At 65.6% G+C, this 21,573-nt stretch overlaps 1 protein-coding gene across 6 annotated transcripts in view; it reads left to right on the forward strand.

Annotated features, from left to right (window-relative positions):
* The window catches only part of LOC140424662 (IQ motif and ankyrin repeat domain-containing protein 1-like), a 775,223-nt gene that overhangs the window by 550,042 nt on the left and 203,608 nt on the right, over positions 1-21,573 (forward strand). For all 6 annotated transcript variants that reach the window (XM_072507911.1, XM_072507913.1, XM_072507908.1 and 3 more), the window contains one exon: positions 11,616-11,715. In XM_072507911.1, coding sequence (XP_072364012.1) covers positions 11,616-11,715 — 100 coding nt within the window. The remainder of the gene's footprint in view (positions 1-11,615; positions 11,716-21,573) is intronic.

A 21,573-nucleotide genomic window follows, 5' to 3' on the forward strand; every position in this document is an offset into this window, starting at 1 on the left:
TGGAGTAGATTAGGGCCTCAGTTCTGACGCTATAAAGGATGAGGATCTCAGTCCTGGGCTGTGGAGTACATCAGGGCCTCGTTCCTGGTACAGGAACAGATAGATGCCTCAAACATAGGTTGGTGGCCATCAGAGCCCTGCTGCTGTAGGTGTAACTCAGTCCTGGGCTTGCAGTAGATTACTGATCTACTCCAGCCCCAGGAATGGGTCCCTCAATTATTCCAACCACAGGGTAGTGGCTCTGATGTAGACCAGACAAAGGATAGGGACCCGGCTGTGCACTAATCCAGCACTAAAGCCCTGATCTATTCCATCCCCAGGACTAGGGCTTGGATCTATGCTAGCTCCTTGACTGAGGCCCTTTTCGAATTCAGTCCCAATACTGAAGTGCTGATCTACTTCAGTCACTGACCTGAATGCCGGATCTACTGCAACCCCAGCCCTGAGGCCCTGAACTCCTGCAACCCCAGCCCTGAGGCCCTGAACTACAACCCCAGCCCTGAGACCCTGAACTACAACCCCAGCCCTGAGGCCCTGAACTACAATCCCAGGCCTGAGGCCCTGAACTACAACCCCAGCCCTGAGACCCTGAACTACAACCCCAGCCCTGAGACCCTGAACTACAACCCCAGCCCTGAGACCCTGAACTACAACCCCAGCCCTGAGACCCTGAACTACAACCCCAGCCCTGAGACCCTGAACTACAACCCCAGCCCTGAGACCCTGAACTACAACCCCAGCCCTGAGACCCTGAACTACAACCCCATCCCTGAGACCCTGAACTACAACCCCATCCCTGAGACCCTGAACTACAACCCCAGCCCTGAGGCCCTGAACTACTGCAACCCCAGGCCTGAGGCCCTGAACTACAACCCCAGCCCTGAGACCCTGAACTACAACCCCAGCCCTGAGACCCTGAACTACAACCCCAGCCCTGAGACCCTGAACTACAACCCCAGCCCTGAGACCCTGAACTACAACCCCAGCCCTGAGGCCCTGAACTACTGCAACCCCAGGCCTGAGGCCCTGAACTACAACCCCAGCCCTGAGGCCCTGAACTACTGCAACCCCAGGCCTGAGGCCCTGAACTACAACCCCAGCCCTGAGACCCTGAACTACAACCCCAGCCCTGAGACCCTGAACGACAACCCCAGCCCTGAGACCCTGAACTGCAACCCCAGCCCTGAGACCCTGAACTGCAACCCCAGCCCTGAGACCCTGAACTACAACCCCAGGCCTGAGGCCCTGAACTACAACCCCAGCCCTGAGGCCCTGAACTACAACCCCAGCCCTGAGACCCTGAACTACAACACCAGCCCTGAGGCCCTGAACTACAACCCCAGCCCTGAGACCCTGAACTACAACCCCAGCCCTGAGGCCCTGAACTACAACCCCAGCCCTGAGACCCTGAACTACAACCCCAGCCCTGAGACCCTGAACTACAACCCCAGCCCTGAGACCCTGAACTACAACCCCAGCCCTGAGACCCTGAACTACAACCCCAGCCCTGAGACCCTGAACTACAACCCCAGCCCTGAGGCCCTGAACTACAACCCCAGACCTGAGACCCTGAACTACAACCCCAGCCCTGTGACCCTGAACTACAACCCCAGCCCTGAGACCCTGAACTACAACCCCAGCCCTGAGACCCTGCACTACAACCCCAGCCCTGAGACCCTGAACTACAACCCCAGCCCTGAGACCCTGAACTACAACCCCAGCCCTGAGGCCGTGAACTACAACCCCAGCCCTGAGACCCTGAACGACAACCCCAGCCCTGAGACCCTGAACTACTGCAACCCCAGCCCTGAGACCCTGAACTGCAACCCCAGCCCTGAGGCCGTGATCTACAACCCAGCCCTGAGGCCCTGAACTACTGCAACCCCAGGCCTGAGGCCCTGAACTACAACCCCAGACCTGAGACCCTGAACTACAACCCCAGCCCTGAGACCCTGAACTACAATCCCAGCCCTGAGACCCTGAACGACAACCCCAGCCCTGAGACCCTGAACTACAACACCAGCCCTGAGACCCTGAACTGCAACCCCAGCCCTGAGGCCGTGATCTACAACCCCGGCCCTGAGACCCTGAACTACAACCCCAGCCCTGAGGCCCTGAACTACTGCAACCCCAGGCCTGAGGCCCTGAACTACAACCCCAGACCTGAGACCCTGAACTACAACCCCAGCCCTGAGACCCTGAACTACAACCCCAGCCCTGAGGCCCTGAACTACAACCCCAGCCCTGAGGCCGTGAACTACAACCCCAGCCCTGAGGCCCTGAACTACAACCCCAGCCCTGAGACTCTGAACTACAACCCCAGCCCTGAGGCCCTGAACTACAACCCCAGCCCTGAGGCCCTGAACTACAACCCCAGCCCTGAGACCCTGAACTACAACCCCAGCCCTGAGACCCTGAACTACAATCCCAGCCCTGAGGCCCTGAACTACAACCCCAGCCCTGAGGCCCTGAACTACAATCCCAGCCCTGAGGCCCTGAACTACAACCCCAGCCCTGAGGCCCTGAACTACAACCCCAGCCCTGAGACCCTGAACTACAACTCCAGCCCTGAGGCCCTGAACTACAACCCCAGCCCTGAGGCCCTGAACTACAACCCCAGCCCTGAGACCCTGAACTACAACCCCAGCCCTGAGGCCCTGAACTACAATCCCAGCCCTGAGGCCCTGAACTACAACCCCAGCCCTGAGGCCGTGAACTACAACCCCAGCCCTGAGGCCCTGAACTACAACCCCAGCCCTGAGACCCTGAACTACAACCCCAGCCCTGAGACCCTGAACTACAACCCCAGCCCTGAGGCCCTGAACTACTGCAACCCCAGGCCTGAGGCCCTGAACTACAACCCCAGCCCTGAGACCCTGAACGACAACCCCAGCCCTGAGACCCTGAACTACAACCCCAGCCCTGAGGCCGTGAACTGCAACCCCAGCCCTGAGGCCCTGAACTACAACCCCAGCCCTGAGGCCCTGAACTACAACCCCAGCCCTGAGGCCCTGAACTACAACCCCAGCCCTGAGGCCCTGAACTACAACCCCAGCCCTGAGACTCTGAACTACAACCCCAGCCCTGAGACCCTGAACTACAACCCCAGCCCTGAGACTCTGAACTACAACCCCAGCCCTGAGACCCTGAACTACAACCCCAGCCCTGAGACCCTGAACTACAACCCCAGCCCTGAGGCCCTGAACTACTGCAACCCCAGGCCTGAGGCCCTGAACTACAACCTCAGCCCTGAGGCCCTGAACTACTGCAACCCCAGGCCTGAGGCCCTGAACTACAACCCCAGCCCTGAGACCCTGAACTACAACCCCAGCCCTGAGACCCTGAACGACAACCCCAGCCCTGAGACCCTGAACTGCAACCCCAGCCCTGAGACCCTGAACTGCACCCCAGCCCTGAGACCCTGAACTACAACCCCAGGCCTGAGGCCCTGAACTACAACCCCAGCCCTGAGGCCCTGAACTACAACCCCAGCCCTGAGACCCTGAACTACAACACCAGCCCTGAGGCCCTGAACTACAACCCCAGCCCTGAGACCCTGAACTACAACCCCAGCCCTGAGGCCCTGAACTACAACCCCAGCCCTGAGACCCTGAACTACAACCCCAGCCCTGAGACCCTGAACTACAACCCCAGCCCTGAGACCCTGAACTACAACCCCAGCCCTGAGACCCTGAACTACAACCCCAGCCCTGAGACCCTGAACTACAACACCAGCCCTGAGGCCCTGAACTACTGCAACCCCAGGCCTGAGGCCCTGAACTACAACCCCAGACCTGAGACCCTGAACTACAACCCCAGCCCTGTGACCCTGAACTACAACCCCAGCCCTGAGATCCTGAACTACAACCCCAGCCCTGAGACCCTGAACTACAACCCCAGCCCTGAGACCCTGAACTACAACCCCAGCCCTGAGACCCTGAACTACAACCCCAGCCCTGAGACCCTGAACTACAACCCCAGCCCTGAGACCCTGAACTACAACCCCAGCCCTGAGACCCTGAACTACAACCCCAGCCCTGAGACCCTGAACGACAACCCCAGCCCTGAGACCCTGAACTACTGCAACCCCAGCCCTGAGACCCTGAACTGCAACCCCAGCCCTGAGGCCGTGATCTACAACCCAGCCCTGAGGCTCTGAACTACTGCAACCCCAGGCCTGAGGCCCTGAACTACAACCCCAGACCTGAGACCCTGAACTACAACCCCAGCCCTGAGACCCTGAACTACAATCCCAGCCCTGAGACCCTGAACGACAACACCAGCCCTGAGACCCTGAACTACAACACCAGCCCTGAGACCCTGAACTGCAACCCCAGCCCTGAGGCCGTGATCTACAACCCAGCCCTGAGGCCCTGAACTACTGCAACCCCAGGCCTGAGGCCCTGAACTACAACCCCAGACCTGAGACCCTGAACTACAACCCCAGCCCTGAGACCCTGAACTACAACCCCAGCCCTGAGGCCCTGAACTACAACCCCAGCCCTGAGGCCGTGAACTACAACCCCAGCCCTGAGGCCCTGAACTACAACCCCAGCCCTGAGACTCTGAACTACAACCCCAGCCCTGAGGCCCTGAACTACAACCCCAGCCCTGAGACCCTGAACTACAACCCCAGCCCTGAGGCCCTGAACTACAATCCCAGCCCTGAGGCCCTGAACTACAACCCCAGCCCTGAGGCCCTGAACTACAACCCCAGCCCTGAGACCCTGAACTACAACCCCAGCCCTGAGGCCCTGAACTACAACCCCAGCCCTGAGGCCCTGAACTACAACCCCAGCCCTGAGACCCTGAACTACAACCCCAGCCCTGAGGCCCTGAACTACAATCCCAGCCCTGAGGCCCTGAACTACAACCCCAGCCCTGAGGCCGTGAACTACAACCCAAGCCCTGAGGCCCTGAACTACAACCCCAGCCCTGAGACCCTGAACTACAACCCCAGCCCTGAGACCCTGAACTACAACCCCAGCCCTGAGGCCCTGAACTACTGCAACCCCAGGCCTGAGGCCCTGAACTACAACCCCAGCCCTGAGACCCTGAACGACAACCCCAGCCCTGAGACCCTGAACTACAACCCCAGCCCTGAGGCCGTGAACTGCAACCCCAGCCCTGAGGCCCTGAACTACAACCCCAGCCCTGAGGCCCTGAACTACAACCCCAGCCCTGAGGCCCTGAACTACAACCCCAGCCCTGAGGCCCTGAACTACAACCCCAGCCCTGAGACTCTGAACTACAACCCCAGCCCTGAGACCCTGAACTACAACCCCAGCCCTGAGACTCTGAACTACAACCCCAGCCCTGAGACCCTGAACTACAACCCCAGCCCTGAGACCCTGAACTACAACCCCAGCCCTGAGACCGTGAACTACAACCCCAGCCCTGAGACCCTGAACTACAACCCCAGCCCTGAGGCCGTGAACTGCAACCCCAGCCCTGAGGCCCTGAACTACAACCCCAGCCCTGAGGCCGTGATCTACAACCCAGCCCTGAGGCCCTGAACTACTGCAACCCCAGGCCTGAGGCCCTGAACTACAACCCCAGCCCTGAGACCCTGAACTACAACCCCAGCCCTGAGGCCCTGAACTACTGCAACCCCAGGCCTGAGGCCCTGAACTACAACCCCAGCCCTGAGACCCTGAACGACAACCCCAGCCCTGAGACCCTGAACTACAACCCCAGCCCTGAGGCCGTGAACTGCAACCCCAGCCCTGAGGCCCTGAACTACAACCCCAGCCCTGAGGCCCTGAACTACAACCCCAGCCCTGAGGCCCTGAACTACAACCCCAGCCCTGAGGCCCTGAACTACAACCCCAGCCCTGAGACTCTGAACTACAACCCCAGCCCTGAGACCCTGAACTACAACCCCAGCCCTGAGACCCTGAACTACAACCCCAGCCCTGAGACCCTGAACTACAACCCCAGCCCTGAGACCCTGAACTACAACCCCAGCCCTGAGACCCTGAACTACAACCCCAGCCCTGAGACCCTGAACTACAACCCCAGCCCTGAGACCCTGAACTACAACCCCAGCCCTGAGACCCTGAACTACAACCCCAGCCCTGAGGCCGTGAACTGCAACCCCAGCCCTGAGGCCCTGAACTACAACCCCAGCCCTGAGGCCCTGAACTACAACCCCAGCCCTGAGGCCCTGAACTACAACCCCAGCCCTGAGGCCCTGAACTACAACCCCAGCCCTGAGACCCTGAACTACAATCCCAGCCCTGAGGCCCTGAACTACAACCCCAACCCTGAGACCCTGAACTACAACCCCAGCCCTGAGACCCTGAACTACAACCACAGCCCTGAGACCCTGAACTACAACCCCAGCCCTGAGACCCTGAACTACAACCACAGCCCTGAGACCCTGAACTACAACTCCAGCCCTGAGACCCTGAACTACAACCCCAGCCCTGAGACCCTGAACTACAACCCCAGCCCTGAGGCCCTGAACTACAACCCCAGCCCTGTGGCTCTGAACTACAACCTGGCCCCGCGCTGAGAGAGTCCCCCACTCTATGCAGCTGTACAAAACTTTGGTAAGGCCACATTTGGAGTACTGTGTACAGTTCTGGTCGCCTCATTTTAGGAAGGATGTGGAAGCTCTGGAAAAGGTGCAAAGAAGATTTACCAGGATGTTGCCTGGAATGGAGAGTAGGTCTTACGAGGAAAGGTTGAGGGTGCTAGGCCTTTTCTCATTAGAGCGGAGAAGGATGAGGGGCGACTTGATAGAGGTTTATAAGATGATCAGGGGAATAGATAGAGTAGACAGTCAGAGACTTTTTCCCCAGGTGGAACAAACCATTACAAGGGGACATAAATTTAAGGTGAAAGGTGGAAGATATAGGAGGGATATCAGAGGTAGGTTCTTTACCCAGAGAGTAGTGGGGGCATGGAATGCACTGCCTGTGGAAGTAGTTGAGTCGGAAACATTAGGGACCTTCAAGCAGCTGTTGGATAGGTACATGGATTACGGGAAAATGATATAGTGTAGATTTATTTGTTCTTAAGGGCAGCACGGTAGCATTGTGGATAGCACAATGCTTCACAGCGCCAGGGTCCCAGGTTCGATTCCGGCTTGGGTCACTGTCTGTGCGGAGTCTGCACGTCCTCCCCGTGTCTGCGTGGGTTTCCTCCGGGTGCTCCGGTTTCCTCCCACGGTCCAAAGATGTGCAGGTTAGGTGGATTGGCCAATGATAAATTGCCCTTAATGTCCAAATTGCCCTTGGTGTTGGGTGGAGGTGTTGAGTTTGGGTAGGGTGCTCTTTCCAAGAGCTGGTGCAGACTCAAGGGGCCGAATGGCCTCCTTCTGCACTGTAAATTCAATGATAATCTATGATTAATCTAGGACAAAGGTTCGGCACAACATCGTGGGCCGAAGGGCCTGTTCTGTGCTGTATTTTCTATGTTCTGCGGAGAATCACGTCCCGGCGTCGAGGCTGCGTGGTGCGATTCGCGCTGGTCGCGGGGTCTCTCCGGCCCGGCCGCAGGCTGAGAGAATCCCCCACTCTGCGGAGAATCGCGTCCCGGCGTCGAGGCTGCGTGGTGCGATTCGCGCTGGTCGCGGTGATTCCCCGGCCCGGCCCCGGCCTGAGAGAGTCCCCCACTCTGCGGAGAATCACGTCCCGGCGTCGAGGCTGCGTGGTGCGATTCGCGCTGGTCGCGGTGATTCCCCGGCCCTGCCCCAGGCTGAGAGAATCCCCCACTCTGCGGAGAATCGCGTCCCGGCGTCGAGGCTGCGTGGTGCGATTCGCGCTGGTCGCGGTGATTCCCCGGCCCTGCCGCAGGCTGAGAGAGTCCCCCACTCTGCGGACAATCACGTCGAGGCTGCGTGGTGCGATTCGCGCTGGTCGCGGTGATTCCCCGGCCCTGCCCCAGGCTGAGAGAATCCCCCACTCTGCGGAGAATCGCGTCCCGGCGTCGAGGCTGCGTGGTGCGATTCGCGCTGGTCGCGGTGATTCCCCGGCCCGGCCCCGGGCTGAGAGAGTCCCCCACTCTGCGGAGAATCGCGTCGAGGCTGCGCGGTGCGATTCGCGCTGGTCGCGGGGTCTCTCCGGCCCGGCCGCAGGCTGAGAGAGTCCCCCACTCTGCGGAGAATCGCGTCGAGGCTGCGCGGTGCGATTCGCGCTGGTCGCTGTGATTCCCTGGCCCTGCCCCGGGCTGAGAGAATCCCCCACTCTGCGGAGAATCGCGTCGAGGCTGCGTGGTGCGATTCGCGCTGGTCGCGGGGTCTCCCCGGCCCTGCCCCGGGCTGAGAGAGTCCCCCACTCTGCGGAGAATCACGTCCCGGCGTCGAGGCTGCGTGGTGCGATTCGCGCTGGTCGCGGGGTCTCCCCGGCCCGGCCGCAGGCTGAGAGAGTCCCCCACTCTGCGGAGAATCACGTCCCGGCGTCGAGGCTGCGTGGTGCGATTCGCGCTGGTCGCGGGGTCTCTCCGGCCCGGCCGCAGGCTGAGAGAGTCCCCCACTCTGCGGAGAATCGCGTCGAGGCTGCGTGGTGCGATTCGCGCTGGTCGCGGGGTCTCTCCGGCCCGGCCGCAGGCTGAGAGAGTCCCCCACTCTGCGGAGAATCGCGTCGAGGCTGCGCGGTGCGATTCGCGCTGGTCGCGGTGATTCCCCGGCCCTGCCCCAGGCTGAGAGAATCCCCCACTCTGCGGAGAATCGCGTCCCGGCGTCGAGGCTGCGTGGTGCGATTCGCGCTGGTCGCGGTGATTCCCCGGCCCGGCCCCGGCCTGAGAGAGTCCCCCACTCTGCGGAGAATCACGTCCCGGCGTCGAGGCTGCGTGGTGCGATTCGCGCTGGTCGCGGTGATTCCCTGGCCCTGCCCCGGGCTGAGAGAATCCCCCACTCTGCGGAGAATCACGTCCCGGCGTCGAGGCTGCGTGGTGCGATTCGCGCTGGTCGCTGTGATTCCCTGGCCCTGCCCCGGGCTGAGAGAGTCCCCCACTCTGCGGAGAATCGCGTCGAGGCTGCGTGGTGCGATTCGCGCTGGTCGCTGTGATTCCCTGGCCCTGCCCCAGGCTGAGAGAATCCCCCACTCTGCGGAGAATCGCGTCGAGGCTGCGCGGTGCGATTCGCGCTGGTCGCGGTGATTCCCCGGCCCGGCCCCGGGCTGAGAGAGTCCCCCACTCTGCGGAGAATCGCGTCGAGGCTGCGCGGTGCGATTCGCGCTGGTCGCTGTGATTCCCTGGCCCTGCCCCGGGCTGAGAGAATCCCCCACTCTGCGGAGAATCACGTCCCGGCGTCGAGGCTGCGTGGTGCGATTCGCGCTGGTCGCGGGGTCTCTCCGGCCCGGCCGCAGGCTGAGAGAATCCCCCACTCTGCGGAGAATCGCGTCGAGGCTGCGTGGTGCGATTCGCGCTGGTCGCTGTGATTCCCTGGCCCTGCCCCGGGCTGAGAGAATCCCCCACTCTGCGGAGAATCGCGTCCCGGCGTCGAGGCTGCGTGGAGCGATTCGCGCTGGTCGCGGGGTCTCTCCGGCCCGGCCGCAGGCTGAGAGAATCCCCCACTCTGCGGAGAATCATGTCCCGGCGTCGTGGCTGCGTGGTGCGATTCGCGCTGGTCGCTGTGATTCCCTGGCCCTGCCCCGGGCTGAGAGAATCCCCCACTCTGCGGAGAATCGCGTCAAGGCTGCGCGGTGCGATTCGCGCTGGTCGCGGGGTCTCTCCGGCCCGGCCCCGGCCTGAGAGAGTCCCCCACTCTGCGGAGAATCGCGTCAAGGCTGCGCGGTGCGATTCGCGCTGGTCGCGGGGTCTCTCCGGCCCGGCCGCAGGCTGAGAGAATCCCCCACTCTGCGGAGAATCGCGTCCCGGCGTCGAGGCTGCGTGGTGCGATTCGCGCTGGTCGCTGTGATTCCCTGGCCCTGCCCCGGGCTGAGAGAATCCCCCACTCTGCGGAGAATCGCGTCGAGGCTGCGCGGTGCGATTCGCGCTGGTCGCTGTGATTCCCTGGCCCTGCCCCGGGCTGAGAGAATCCCCCACTCTGCGGAGAATCGCGTCCCGGCGTCGAGGCTGCGCGGTGCGATTCGCGCTGGTCGCGGGGTCTCTCCGGCCCGGCCGCAGGCTGAGAGAGTCCCCCACTCTGCGGAGAATCGCGTCGAGGCTGCGCGGTGCGATTCGCGCTGGTCGCGGGGTCTCTCCGGCCCGGCCGCAGGCTGAGAGAATCCCCCACTCTGCGGAGAATCACGTCCCGGCGTCGAGGCTGCGCGGTGCGATTCGCGCTGGTCGCGGTGATTCCCTGGCCCTGCCCCAGGCTGAGAGAATCCCCCACTCTGCGGAGAATCGCGTCGAGGCTGCGCGGTGCGATTCGCGCTGGTCGCGGGGTCTCTCCGGCCCTGCCCCAGGCTGAGAGAGTCCCCCACTCTGCGGAGAATCGCGTCGAGGCTGCGCGGTGCGATTCGCGCTGGTCGCGGGGTCTCTCCGGCCCTGCCCCAGGCTGAGAGAATCCCCCACTCTGCGGAGAATCACGTCGAGGCTGCGCGGTGCGATTCGCGCTGGTCGCGGGGTCTCTCCGGCCCGGCCGCAGGCTGAGAGAGTCCCCCACTCTGCGGAGAATCACGTCGAGGCTGCGTGGTGCGATTCGCGCTGGTCGCGGGGTCTCTCCGGCCCGGCCGCAGGCTGAGAGAGTCCCCCACTCTGCGGAGAATCGCGTCCCGGCGTCGAGGCTGCGCGGTGCGATTCGCGCTGGTCGCGGTGATTCCCCGGCCCTGCCCCAGGCTGAGAGAGTCCCCCACTCTGCGGAGAATCGCGTCCCGGCGTCGAGGCTGCGTGGTGCGATTCGCGCTGGTCGCGGTGATTCCCTGGCCCTGCCCCAGGCTGAGAGAATCCCCCACTCTGCGGAGAATCGCGTCCCGGCGTCGAGGCTGCGTGGTACGATTCGCGCTGGTCGCGGGGTCTCTCCGGCCCGGCCGCAGGCTGAGAGAGTCCCCCACTCTGCGGAGAATCACGTCGAGGCTGCGCGGTGCAATTCGCGCTGGTCGCGGGGTCTCTCCGGCCCGGCCGCAGGCTGAGAGAGTCCCCCACTCTGCGGAGAATCACGTCGAGGCTGCGCGGTGCGATTCGCGCTGGTCGCGGGGTCTCTCCGGCCCGGCCGCAGGCTGAGAGAACCCCGCCCCAATTTCAACAAGAAATTCAAATACTTCGGAGTGAGGAGTGTGAGAGGGAAGTGGGAGGAGAACGTGAATAGTGGATATGTTGGGAAGAGTTAGACAATGAAGGTAAGAAGCAGAATCATGTGGAGCACATATGTTTCCCTCGACTAGAACATCTAAAATAGTCGCAGATCAGACCATTCGGCCTATTGAACATCCCCTGTCATTCAATAAATCATCCTAGTCTGGCCTAGACCACAACTCTACTCCTGCCTGTCCCCATAACCCTTTAGTGCCTGCGATGGAGAAACGATCCCAGCTTTGAATCTATTCATCACCTCAGCTGATTGGCCGAGCAACCTCGTTTTGTGCTCTTATTGTGTGAATGATTGGAGAAAGCAGCTGGCTCATTCGGTAATTGGGGAGAAGCTATTGGTCGCCTACAAAGGCCTCCTCTGGGAAGGAACCTCCCACAGTCTCTCGCAGCTGATTGAAATGACTTTCTTTCTCCAGAAGCATCGTTGACAAAGCCCATTGGGAGCCTGTGTCACATCCGCGAGCTGGACGACGTGCTCCTGAAGGACGTTGGTGACAAGATCAAGCAGGATGGCAGGTACAAGCCAAAACATCCAACTGCTCTTAGTGATCCATTATAGTCCGAAGCAGAGTGTGTGCAGGACTGAGTGTACAGGAGACGGAGTGAGACTGTACTGATATGGCAGACCCATCATCTCCCAATTTTATTCCTCTGGAAACCCCTTTCATTGGGTGTAGAGAGCTTTGGCATATCCTGTGGTTATGGAAGATGCTATATAAATGCAAATCTTACTTTCCACTGGCGGGTGAAAGCAGAACGAGGGGGCATAGCCTCAAAATAAGGGGAAGTAGATTTAGGACTGAGTTTAGGAGGAACTTCTTCACCCAAAGGGTTGTGAATCTAGGGAATTCCTTGCCCAGTGAAGTAGTAGAGGCTCCTTCATTAAATGTTTTTAAGATAAAGATAGATAGTTTTTTGAAGAATAAAGGGATTAAGGGTTATGGTGTTCGGGCCAGAAAGTGGAGCTGAGTCCACAAAAGATCAGCCATGATCTCATTGAATGGCGGAGCAGGCTCGAGGGGCCAGATGGCCGACTCCTGCTCCTAGTTCTTATGTTCTTGAGGACCAGGGCATCCTGGTGATGGTGGGGAATCTTGCTGGACCTGGGCACCCTGTTCAACCTGGGACATCCCAGTGAGAATCCTGCTGCCCGGACATCCTGCTGGACGTGGGACATCCCAGTGAGAATCCTGCTGCCCGGCATTCTGGACCTGGGACATCCCAGTGAGAATCCTGCTGCCCGGCATTCTGGACCTGGGACATCCCAGTGAGAATCCTGCTGCCCGGCATTCTGGACCTGGGACATCCCAGTGAGAATCCTGCTGCCCGGCATTCTGGACCTGGGACATCCCAGTGAGAATCCTGCTGCCCGGCATTCTGGACCTGGGACATCCCAGTGAGAATCCTGCTGCCCGGCATTCTGGACCTGGGACATCCCAGTGAGAATCCTGCTGCCCGGCATTCTGGACCTGGGACATCCCAGTGAGAATCCTGCTGCCCGGCATTCTGGACCTGGGACATCCCAGTGAGAATCCTGCTGCCCGGCATTCTGGACCTGGGACATCCCAGTGAGAATCCTGCTGCCCGGCATTCTGGACCTGGGACATCCCAGTGAGAATCCTGCTGGAGCTGCTCCATTTCAAAATGAAGAATTTGTTTCTCGGGGAAACAGAGCATTGGTGACTTCACAGATGCATTTGTGGGCTGTGGATTGTGAGATTCCACACAGGTCCCCGCTCGAGCCCTGGAATGTGCCTGAGGATAAAGGAATGTGGTGACCTTCCCGCCATAGGAAGCAGGTATGCTCCTCCTCCACGTCGTGCCCATTCCACGAGGTCGTGGTTCAGCAGCCTCCTGCAGCACATGTCTGTCATCTGTTCGAAGGACCAGCGTCGCTGTACACCCGGGGCCGTCTCCGGCCTCCCCCTCTGGGTCCCTCCCGAGCCTGATGGGCGGCCGTGTCCTCAGGGTGTGGGGCAGGGCCCTGCACAGGGCCACCACCTCGGGCCTCTGTCAGCTCTGCCTCCGCCACCTTCTCCGCTGGCTGGCTGCCTGGCGTGCCAGCAGAACCACGAGGGCAACGTCCGCACGGTCCAGGATATCACCCATTCTGTGTAATATCTGTCAGCAATTGGAGAGGGAGTGAGACTGACAACCAGCGATGTCTTCCACCCCGGGACCCTCCATTCCCCATTGCTCCCCCCATCCCCTGCCATCCAACACCTCCTGCCCACCCACCCCCAGCCGCAGCAGGCACCACACCCACCCCCAGCCGCAGCAGGCACCACACCCACCCCCAGCCGCAGCAGGCACCACACCCACCCCCAGCCGCAGCAGGAACCCCCACCCACCCCCAGCTGCAGCAGGGACCCCCAACCACCTCCCCCAGCCGCAGCAAGGCCCCACCCACCCCCAGCCACAGCAAGGACCCCACCCACCCCCAGCTGCAGCAAGGACCCCTGCTCACCCCCCCAGCCGCAGCAGGCACCACACCTACCCCCCCCAGCCACAGCATGGACCCCCACCCACCCCCAGCCGCAGCAGGGACCCCAACCCACCCCCAGCCGCAGCAGGGACCCCCACCCACCCCCCCAGCCACAGCAGGCACCACACCTACCCCCAGCCACAGCATGGACCCCCACCCACCCCCAGCCACAGCATGGACCCCCACCCACCCCCAGCCGCAGCAGGGACCCCAACCCACCCCCAGCTGCAGCAAGGACCCCTGCTCACCCCCCCAGCCGCAACAGGGACCCCCACCCACACCCCGCTGCAGCAAGGACCCCTGCTCACCCCCCCCAGCCGCAGCAGGCACCACACCCACCCCCAGCCGAATCAGGGACCCCCACCCACCCCCAGCCACAGCAGGGACCCCCACCCACCCCCACAGCCACAGCAGGGACCCCCACCCACCCCCAGCCGCAGCAGGCACCCCCACCCACCCCCAGCCACAGCATGGACCCCCACCCACCCCCAGCAACAGCAGGGACCCCCACCCACCCCCAGCCGCAGCAGGGACCCCAACCCACCCCCAGCCGCAGCAGGGACCCCCACCCACCCCCCCAGCCACAGCAGGGACCCCCACCCACCCCCACAGCCACAGCAGGGACCCCCACCCACCCCCAGCCGCAGCAGGCACCCCCACCCACCCCCAGCCACAGCATGGACCCCCACCCACCCCCAGCAACAGCAGGGACCCCCACCCACCCCCAGCCGAATCAGGGACCCCCACCCACCCCCAGCCGCAGCAGGGACCCCCACCCACCCCCAGCCACAGCAGGGACCCCCACCCACCACCAGCCACAGCAGGGACCCCCACCCGCCCCCAGCCACAGCAGGGACCCCCACCCACACCCAGCTGAATCAGGGACCCCCACCCACCCCCAGCCGCAGCAGGGACCCCCACCCACCCCCAGCCACAGCAGGGACCCCCACCCACCCCCAGCCGCAGCAGGGACCCCCACCCACCCCCAGCCACAGCAGGGACCCCCACCCACCCCCAGCCGCAGCAGGGACCCCCACCCACCCCCAGCCGCAGCAGGGACCCCCAGCCACCCCCAGCCGCAGCAGTGACCCCCACCCACCCCCAGCCGCAGCAGGGACCCCCACCCAACCCCAGCCGCAGCAGGGACCCCCACCCACAGCAGGGACCCCCACCCACCCCCAGCCGCAGCAGGGACCCCCACCCACCCCCAGCCGCAGCAGGGACCCCCACCCACCCCCACAGCCACAGCAGGGACCCCCACCCACCCCCAGCCGCAGCAGGGACCCCCACCCACCCCCACAGCCACAGCAGGGACCCCCACCCACCCCCAGCCACAGCAGGGACCCCCACCCACCCCCAGCCGCAGCAGGGACCCCTGCTCACCAGACTCCAGACCCTGTACCCCAGGCACCCGCACGTAATGTTACCTGGACCGGGTGTTAGTCCCCTCCCCGGTGTGCATACCCACCCTCTGGTTGCCGAACAGTCACCGGTGCTGAGGCCCAGCCCCTGGGTGTTCGGATATTGGCCGCTGCATCTGGGGTGGTGCCTCCCATAGTTTCATGGCCTAGTGTCCAGGCACCATGGTCTGAATGGGTTGCTCGGCACGAAGCCACACGTGCTACACGTCTACCCCCAGGGATCCACTTGGGTGAATCACAGAACAATGCTGTGCAGAAACGGCCCTTCGGCCCATCGAGTCTGCACCACCAGATGAAAAACACCTGGGGCAGGATTCTCCGACCCCCGCCGGGCCGGAGAATCGCCGGGGGGGGGGCGGCGTGAATCCCGCCCCGACGCCGGCTGCCAGATTCTCCGGCGCCAGTTTTCCTGCAAGGGCGGGAATCACGCCGCGCCGGTCGGGGGGCGTTGGGAGCGGCCCCCCCCCCGGCAATTCTCCGGCCCGCGATGGGCCGAGAGGCCGCCCGTTTCCAGCCTGTCCCGCCGGGGTAGATTACATCAGGTCCGTACCGGCGGGACCTGGCTCTGCGGGCAGCCTGCGGAGTCCTCGGGGGGGGGGGGGGATCTGGCCCCCGGGGGGCCCCCCACGGTGGCCTGGCCCACGATCGGGGCCCACCGATCCGCGGGCGGGCCTGTGCCGTGGGGGCACTCTTTCCTTCCGCACCGGGCACTGTAACGGTCCGCCGTGGCTGGAGCGGAGCCCTGCTGCATGCACGAGGATCTCGCCAGCATGGGCTGGGCGGCGGAACACCTTCGCCACCAGTTGGCACGGAGCCAATCTCGCCAGCGCCAGCCTAGCCCCGGAAGGTGCGAAGGATTCTGCTCATTCCGGGCGGCCCGACGCCGGAGAGGTTCACGCCGATCCTCGGTACCGGAACAGCCCACCCGCCGGATAGGGGAGAATCCCGCCCCGATCTGAAAATCCTAATCCCACTGGCCCACGGCCTCGAATGTAAAACGTGCCAGGTGAGGGAACCCGCCTCTACCCCCCCTCCCAGGCCGTGCGTTCCAGACCCGCCTCTCCCCCCCCCCCCCCTCCCAGGCCGTGCGTTCCAGACCCGCCTCTCCCCCCCCTCCCAGGCCGTGCGTTCCAGACCCGCCTCTCCCCCCCCCCTCCCAGGCCGTGCGTTCCAGACCCGCCTCTTCCCCCCCCCCCCCAGGCCGTGCGTTCCAGACCCGCCTCTCCCCCCTCCCAGGCCGTGCGTTCCAGACCCGCCTCTCCCCCCCTCCCAGGCCGAGCGTTCCAGACCCGCCTCTCCCCCCCTCCCAGGCCGTGCGTTCCAGACCCGCCTCTCCCCCCTCCCAGGCCGTGCGTTCCAGACCCGCCTCTCCCCCCCTCCCAGGCCGTGCGTTCCAGACCCGCCTCTCCCCCCCTCCCAGGACGTGCGTTCCAGACCCGCCTCTCCCCCCCTCCCAGGCCGTGCGTTCCAGACCCGCCTCTACCCCCCTCCCAGGACGTGCGTTCCAGACTCGCCTCTCCCCCCCCCTCCCAGGCCGTGTGTTCCAGACCCGCCTCTCCCCCCGCTCCCAGGCCGTGCGTTCCAGACCCGCCTCTACCCCCCTCCCAGGCCGTGCGTTCCAGACCCGCCTCTACCCCCCTCCCAGGCCGTGCGTTCCAGACCCGCCTCTCCCCCCCTCCCAGGCCGTGTGTTCCAGACCCGCCGCTACCCCGCTCCCAGGCCGTGCGTTCCAGACCCGCCTCTCCCCCCCTCTCAGGCCGTGCGTTCCAGACCCGCCTCTCCCCCCCTCCCAGGCCGTGCGTTCCAGACCCGCCTCTCCCCCCCTCCCAGGCCGTGCGTTCCAGACCCGCCTCTACCCCCCTCCCAGGACGTGCGTTCCAGACCCGCCTCTCCCCCCCCCTCCCAGGCCGTGCGTTCCAGACCCGCCTCTCCCCCCCTCCCAGGCCGTGCGTTCCAGACCCGCCTCTACCCCCCTCCCAGGACGTGCGTTCCAGACCCGCCTCTCCCCCCCCTCCCAGGCCGTGTTTTCCAGACCCGCCTCTCCCCCCCCTCTCAGGCCGTGCGTTCCAGACCCGCCTCTACCCCCCTCCCAGGACGTGCGTTCCAGACCCGCCTCTCCCCCCCTCCCAGGACGTGCGTTCCAGACCCGCTTCTACCCCCCTCCCAGGACGTGCGTTCCAGACCCGCCTCTCCCCCCCCCCTCCCAGGCTGTGCGTTCCAGACCCGCCTCTACCCCCCTCCCAGGACGTGCGTTCCAGACCCGCCTCTCCCCCCCTCCCAGGCCGTGCGTTCCAGACCCGCCTCTCCCCCCTCCCAGGCCGTGCGTTCCAGACCCGCCTCTCCCCCCCTCCCAGGCCGTGCGTTCCAGACCCGCCTCTACCCCCCTCCCAGGCCGTGCGTTCCAGACCCGCCGCTACCCCCTCCCAGGCCGTGCGTTCCAGACCCGCCTCTCCCCCCTCCCAGGCCGTGCGTTCCAGACCCGCCTCTACCCCCCTCCCAGGCCGTGCGTTCCAGACCCGCCTCTCCCCCCCTCCCAGGCAGTGCGTTCCAGACCCGCCTCTCCCCCCCTCCCAGGCCGTGCGTTCCAGACCCGCCTCTCCCCCCCTCCCAGGCCGTGCGTTCCAGACCCGCCTCTCCCCCCCTCCCAGGCCGTGTGTTCCAGACCCGCCTCTACCCCCCTCCCAGGACGTGCGTTCCAGACCCGCCTCTACCCCCCTCCCAGGCCGTGCGTTCCAGACCCGCCTCTCCCCCCCTCCCAGGACGTGCGTTCCAGACCCGCCTCTCCCCCCCCCTCCCAGGCTGTGCGTTCCAGACCCGCCTCTACCCCCCTCCCAGGACGTGCGTTCCAGACCCGCCTCTCCCCCCTCCCAGGCCGTGCGTTCCAGACCCGCCTCTTCCCCCCCCCCCAGGCCGTGCGTTCCAGACCCGCCTCTCCCCCCCCTCCCAGGCCGTGCGTTCCAGACCCGCCTCTACCCCCCCTCCCAGGCCGTGCGTTCCAGACCCGTCTCTCCCCCCTCCCAGGCCGTGCATTCCAGACCCCCCTCCCAGGCCGTGCGTTCCAGACCCGCCTCTACCCCCCTCCCAGGCCGTGCGTTCCGGACCCGCCTATACCCCCCTCCCAGGCCGTGCGTTCCAGACCCCCCTCCCAGGCCGTGCGTTCCAGACCCGCCTCTCCCCCCCCTCCCAGGCCGTGTGTTCCAGACCCTCCTCTCCCCCCCCTCCCAGGCCGTGCGTTCCAGACCCGCCTCTACCCCCCTCCCAGGCCGTGCGTTCCAGACCCGCCTCTCCCACCCTCCCAGGCCGTGCGATCCAGACCCGCCTCTCCCCCCCTCCCAGGCTGTGTGTTCCAGACCCGCCTCTACCCCCCTCCCAGGCCGTGCGTTCCAGACCCGCCTCTCCCACCCTCCCAGGCCGTGCGTTCCAGACCCGCCTCTACCCCCCTCCCAGGCCGTGCGTTCCAGACCCGCCTCTCCCCCCTCCCAGGCCGTGCGTTCCAGACCCGCCTCTCCCCCCCTCCCAGGCCGTGCGTTCCAGACCCGCCTCTACCCCCCCTCCCAGGCCGTGCGTTCCAGACCCGCCGCTACCCCCCCTCCCAGGCCGTGCGTTCCAGACCCGCCTCTCCCCCCCTCCCAGGCCGTGCGTTCCAGACCCGCCTCTACCCCCCCTCCCAGGCCGTGCGTTCCAGACCCGCCTCTCCCCCCTCCCAGGCCGTGCGTTCCAGACCCGCCTCCCCCCCCTCCCAGGCCGTGCGTTCCAGACCCGCCTCTACCCCCCTCCCAGGCCGTGCGTTCCAGACCCGCCTCTACCCCCCTCCCAGGCCGTGCGTTCCAGACCCCCCTCCCAGGCCGTGCGTTCCAGACCCGCCTCTCCCCCCCTCCCAGGCCGTGCGTTCCAGACCCGCCTCTACCCCCCCTCCCAGGCCGTGCGTACCAGACCCGCCGCTACCCCCCCCTCCCAGGCCGTGCGTTCCAGATCCGCCTCTCCCCCCCTCCCAGGCCGTGCGTTCCAGACCCGCCTCTACCCCCCCTCCCAGGCCGTGCGTTCCAGACCCGCCTCTCCCCCCTCCCAGGCCGTGCGTTCCAGACCCGCCTCCCCCCCCTCCCAGGCCGTGCGTTCCAGACCCGCCCCTACCCCCCTCCCAGGCCGTGCGTTCCAGACCCGCCTCTACCCCCCTCCCAGGCCGTGCGTTCCAGACCCCCCTCCCAGGCCGTGCGTTCCAGACCCGCCTCTCCCCCCCCTCCCAGGCCGTGTGTTCCAGACCCGCCTCTCCCCCCCCTCCCAGGCCGTGCGTTCCACACCCACCTCTCCCCCCCTCCCAGGCCGTGCGTTCCAGACCCGCCTCTACCCCCCTCCCAGGCCGTGCGTTCCAGACCCGCCGCTACCCCCTCCCAGGCCGCGCGTTCCAGACCCGCCTCTACCCCCCTCCCAGGCAGCACGTTCCAGACCCGCCTCTCCCCCCCACTCCCAGGCCGTGCGTTCCAGACCCGCCTCTCCCCCCCCTCCCAGGCCGTGCGTTCCAGACCCGCCTCTCTCCCCCCCCCTCCCAGGCCGTGCGTTCCAGACCCGCCTCTACCCCCCTCCCAGGCCGTGCGTTCCAGACCCGCCTCTACCCCCCTCCCAGGCCGTGCGTTCCAGACCCGCCTCTACCCCCTTCCCAGGCCGTGCGTTCCAGACCCGCCTCTACCCCCCACCCAGGCCGTGCGTTCCAGACCCGCCTCTACCCCCCTCCCAGGCCGTGCGTTCCAGACACGCCGCTACCCCCCCTCTCAGGCCGTGCGTTCCAGCCCGCCTCTACCCCCCTCCCAGGCCGTGCGTTCCAGACCCGCCTCTCCCCCCCCTCCCAGGCCGTGCGTTCCAGACCCGCCTCTACCCCCCTCCCAGGCCGTGCGTTCCAGACCCGCCTCTCCCCCCCTCCCAGGCTGTGCGTTCCAGACCCGCCTCTACCCCCCTCCCAAGACGTGCGTTCCAGACCCGCCGCTACCCCCCTCCCAGGCCGTGCGTTCCAGACCCGCCTCTCCCACCCTCCCAGGCCGTGCGTTCCAGACCTGCCGCTACCCCCCTCCCAAGACGTGCGTTCCAGACCCGCCGCTACCCCCCCTCCCAGGCCGTGCGTTCCAGACCCGCCTCTCCCCCCCGCTCCCAGGCTGTGCGTTCCAGACCCGCCTCTACCCCCCTCCCAGGCTGTGCGTTCCAGACCCGCCGCTACCCCCCCTCCCAGGCCGTGCGTTCCAGACTCGCCTCTACCCCCCTCCCAGGCCGTGTGTTCCAGACCCGCCTCTCCCCCCCTCCCAGGCCATGCGTTCCAGACCCGCCGCTACCCCCCTCCCAAGACGTGCGTTCCAGACCCGCCGCTACCCCCCCTCCCAGGCCGTGCGTTCCAGACCCGCCTCTCCCCCCCGCTCCCAGGCTGTGCGTTCCAGACCCGCCTCTACCCCCCTCCCAGGCCGTGTGTTCCAGACCCGCCTCTACCCCCCCTCCCAGGCCGTGCGTTCCAGACCCGCCTCTCCCCCCTCCCAGGCCGTGCGTTCCAGACCCGCCTCTCCCCCCCCTCCCAGGCCATGCGTTCCAGACCCGCCTCTCCCCCCTCCCAGGCCGTGCGTTCCAGACCCGCCTCTCCCCCCCCTCCCAGGACATGCGTTCCAGACCCGCCTCTCCCCCTCCTCCCAGGCTGTGCGTTCCAGACCCGCCTCTACCCCCCTCCCAGGCCGTGCGTTCCAGACCCGCCTCTCCCCCCCTCCCAGGCTGTGCGTTCCAGACCCGCCTCTCCCCCCCTCCCAGGACATGCGTTCCAAACCCGCCGCTACCCCCCCCTCCCAGGCCGTGTGTTCCAGACCCGCCTCTACCCCCCTCCCAGGCCGTGCGTTCCAGACCCGCCTCTCCCCCCCTCCCAGGCCGTGCGTTCCAGACCCACCCCTACCCCCCTCCCAGGCCGTGCGTTCCAGACCCGCCTATCCCCCCCTCCCAGGCCGTGCGTTCCAGACCCGCCTCTACCCCACTCCCAGGCCGTGCGTTCCAGACCCGCCTCTACCCCCCTCCCAGGCCGTGCGTTCCAGACCCACCCCTACCCCCCTCCCAGGCCGTGCGTTCCAGACCTGCCGCTACCCCCCTCCCAGGCCGTGCGTTCCAGACCCGCCTCTACCCCCCTCCCAGGCCGTGCGTTCCAGACCAGCCTCTCCCCCCCCTCCCAGGCCGTGCGTTCCAGACCCCCCTCCCAGGCCGTGCGTTCCAGACCCGCCTCTCCCCCCCGCTCCCAGGCTGTGCGTTCCAGACCCGCCTCTACCCCCCTCCCAGGCCGTGTGTTCCAGACCCGCCTCTACCCCCCCCTCCCAGGCCGTGCGTTCCAGACCCGCCTCTCCCCCCTCCCAGGCCGTGCGTTCCAGACCCGCCTCTCCCCCCCCTCCCAGGCCATGCGTTCCAGACCCGCCTCTCCCCCCTCCCAGGCCGTGCGTTCCAGACCCGCCTCTCCCC

Source organism: Scyliorhinus torazame, chromosome 6 (genome assembly GCF_047496885.1).
Source record: "Scyliorhinus torazame isolate Kashiwa2021f chromosome 6, sScyTor2.1, whole genome shotgun sequence".
Lineage (NCBI taxonomy): Eukaryota > Metazoa > Chordata > Chondrichthyes > Carcharhiniformes > Scyliorhinidae > Scyliorhinus > Scyliorhinus torazame.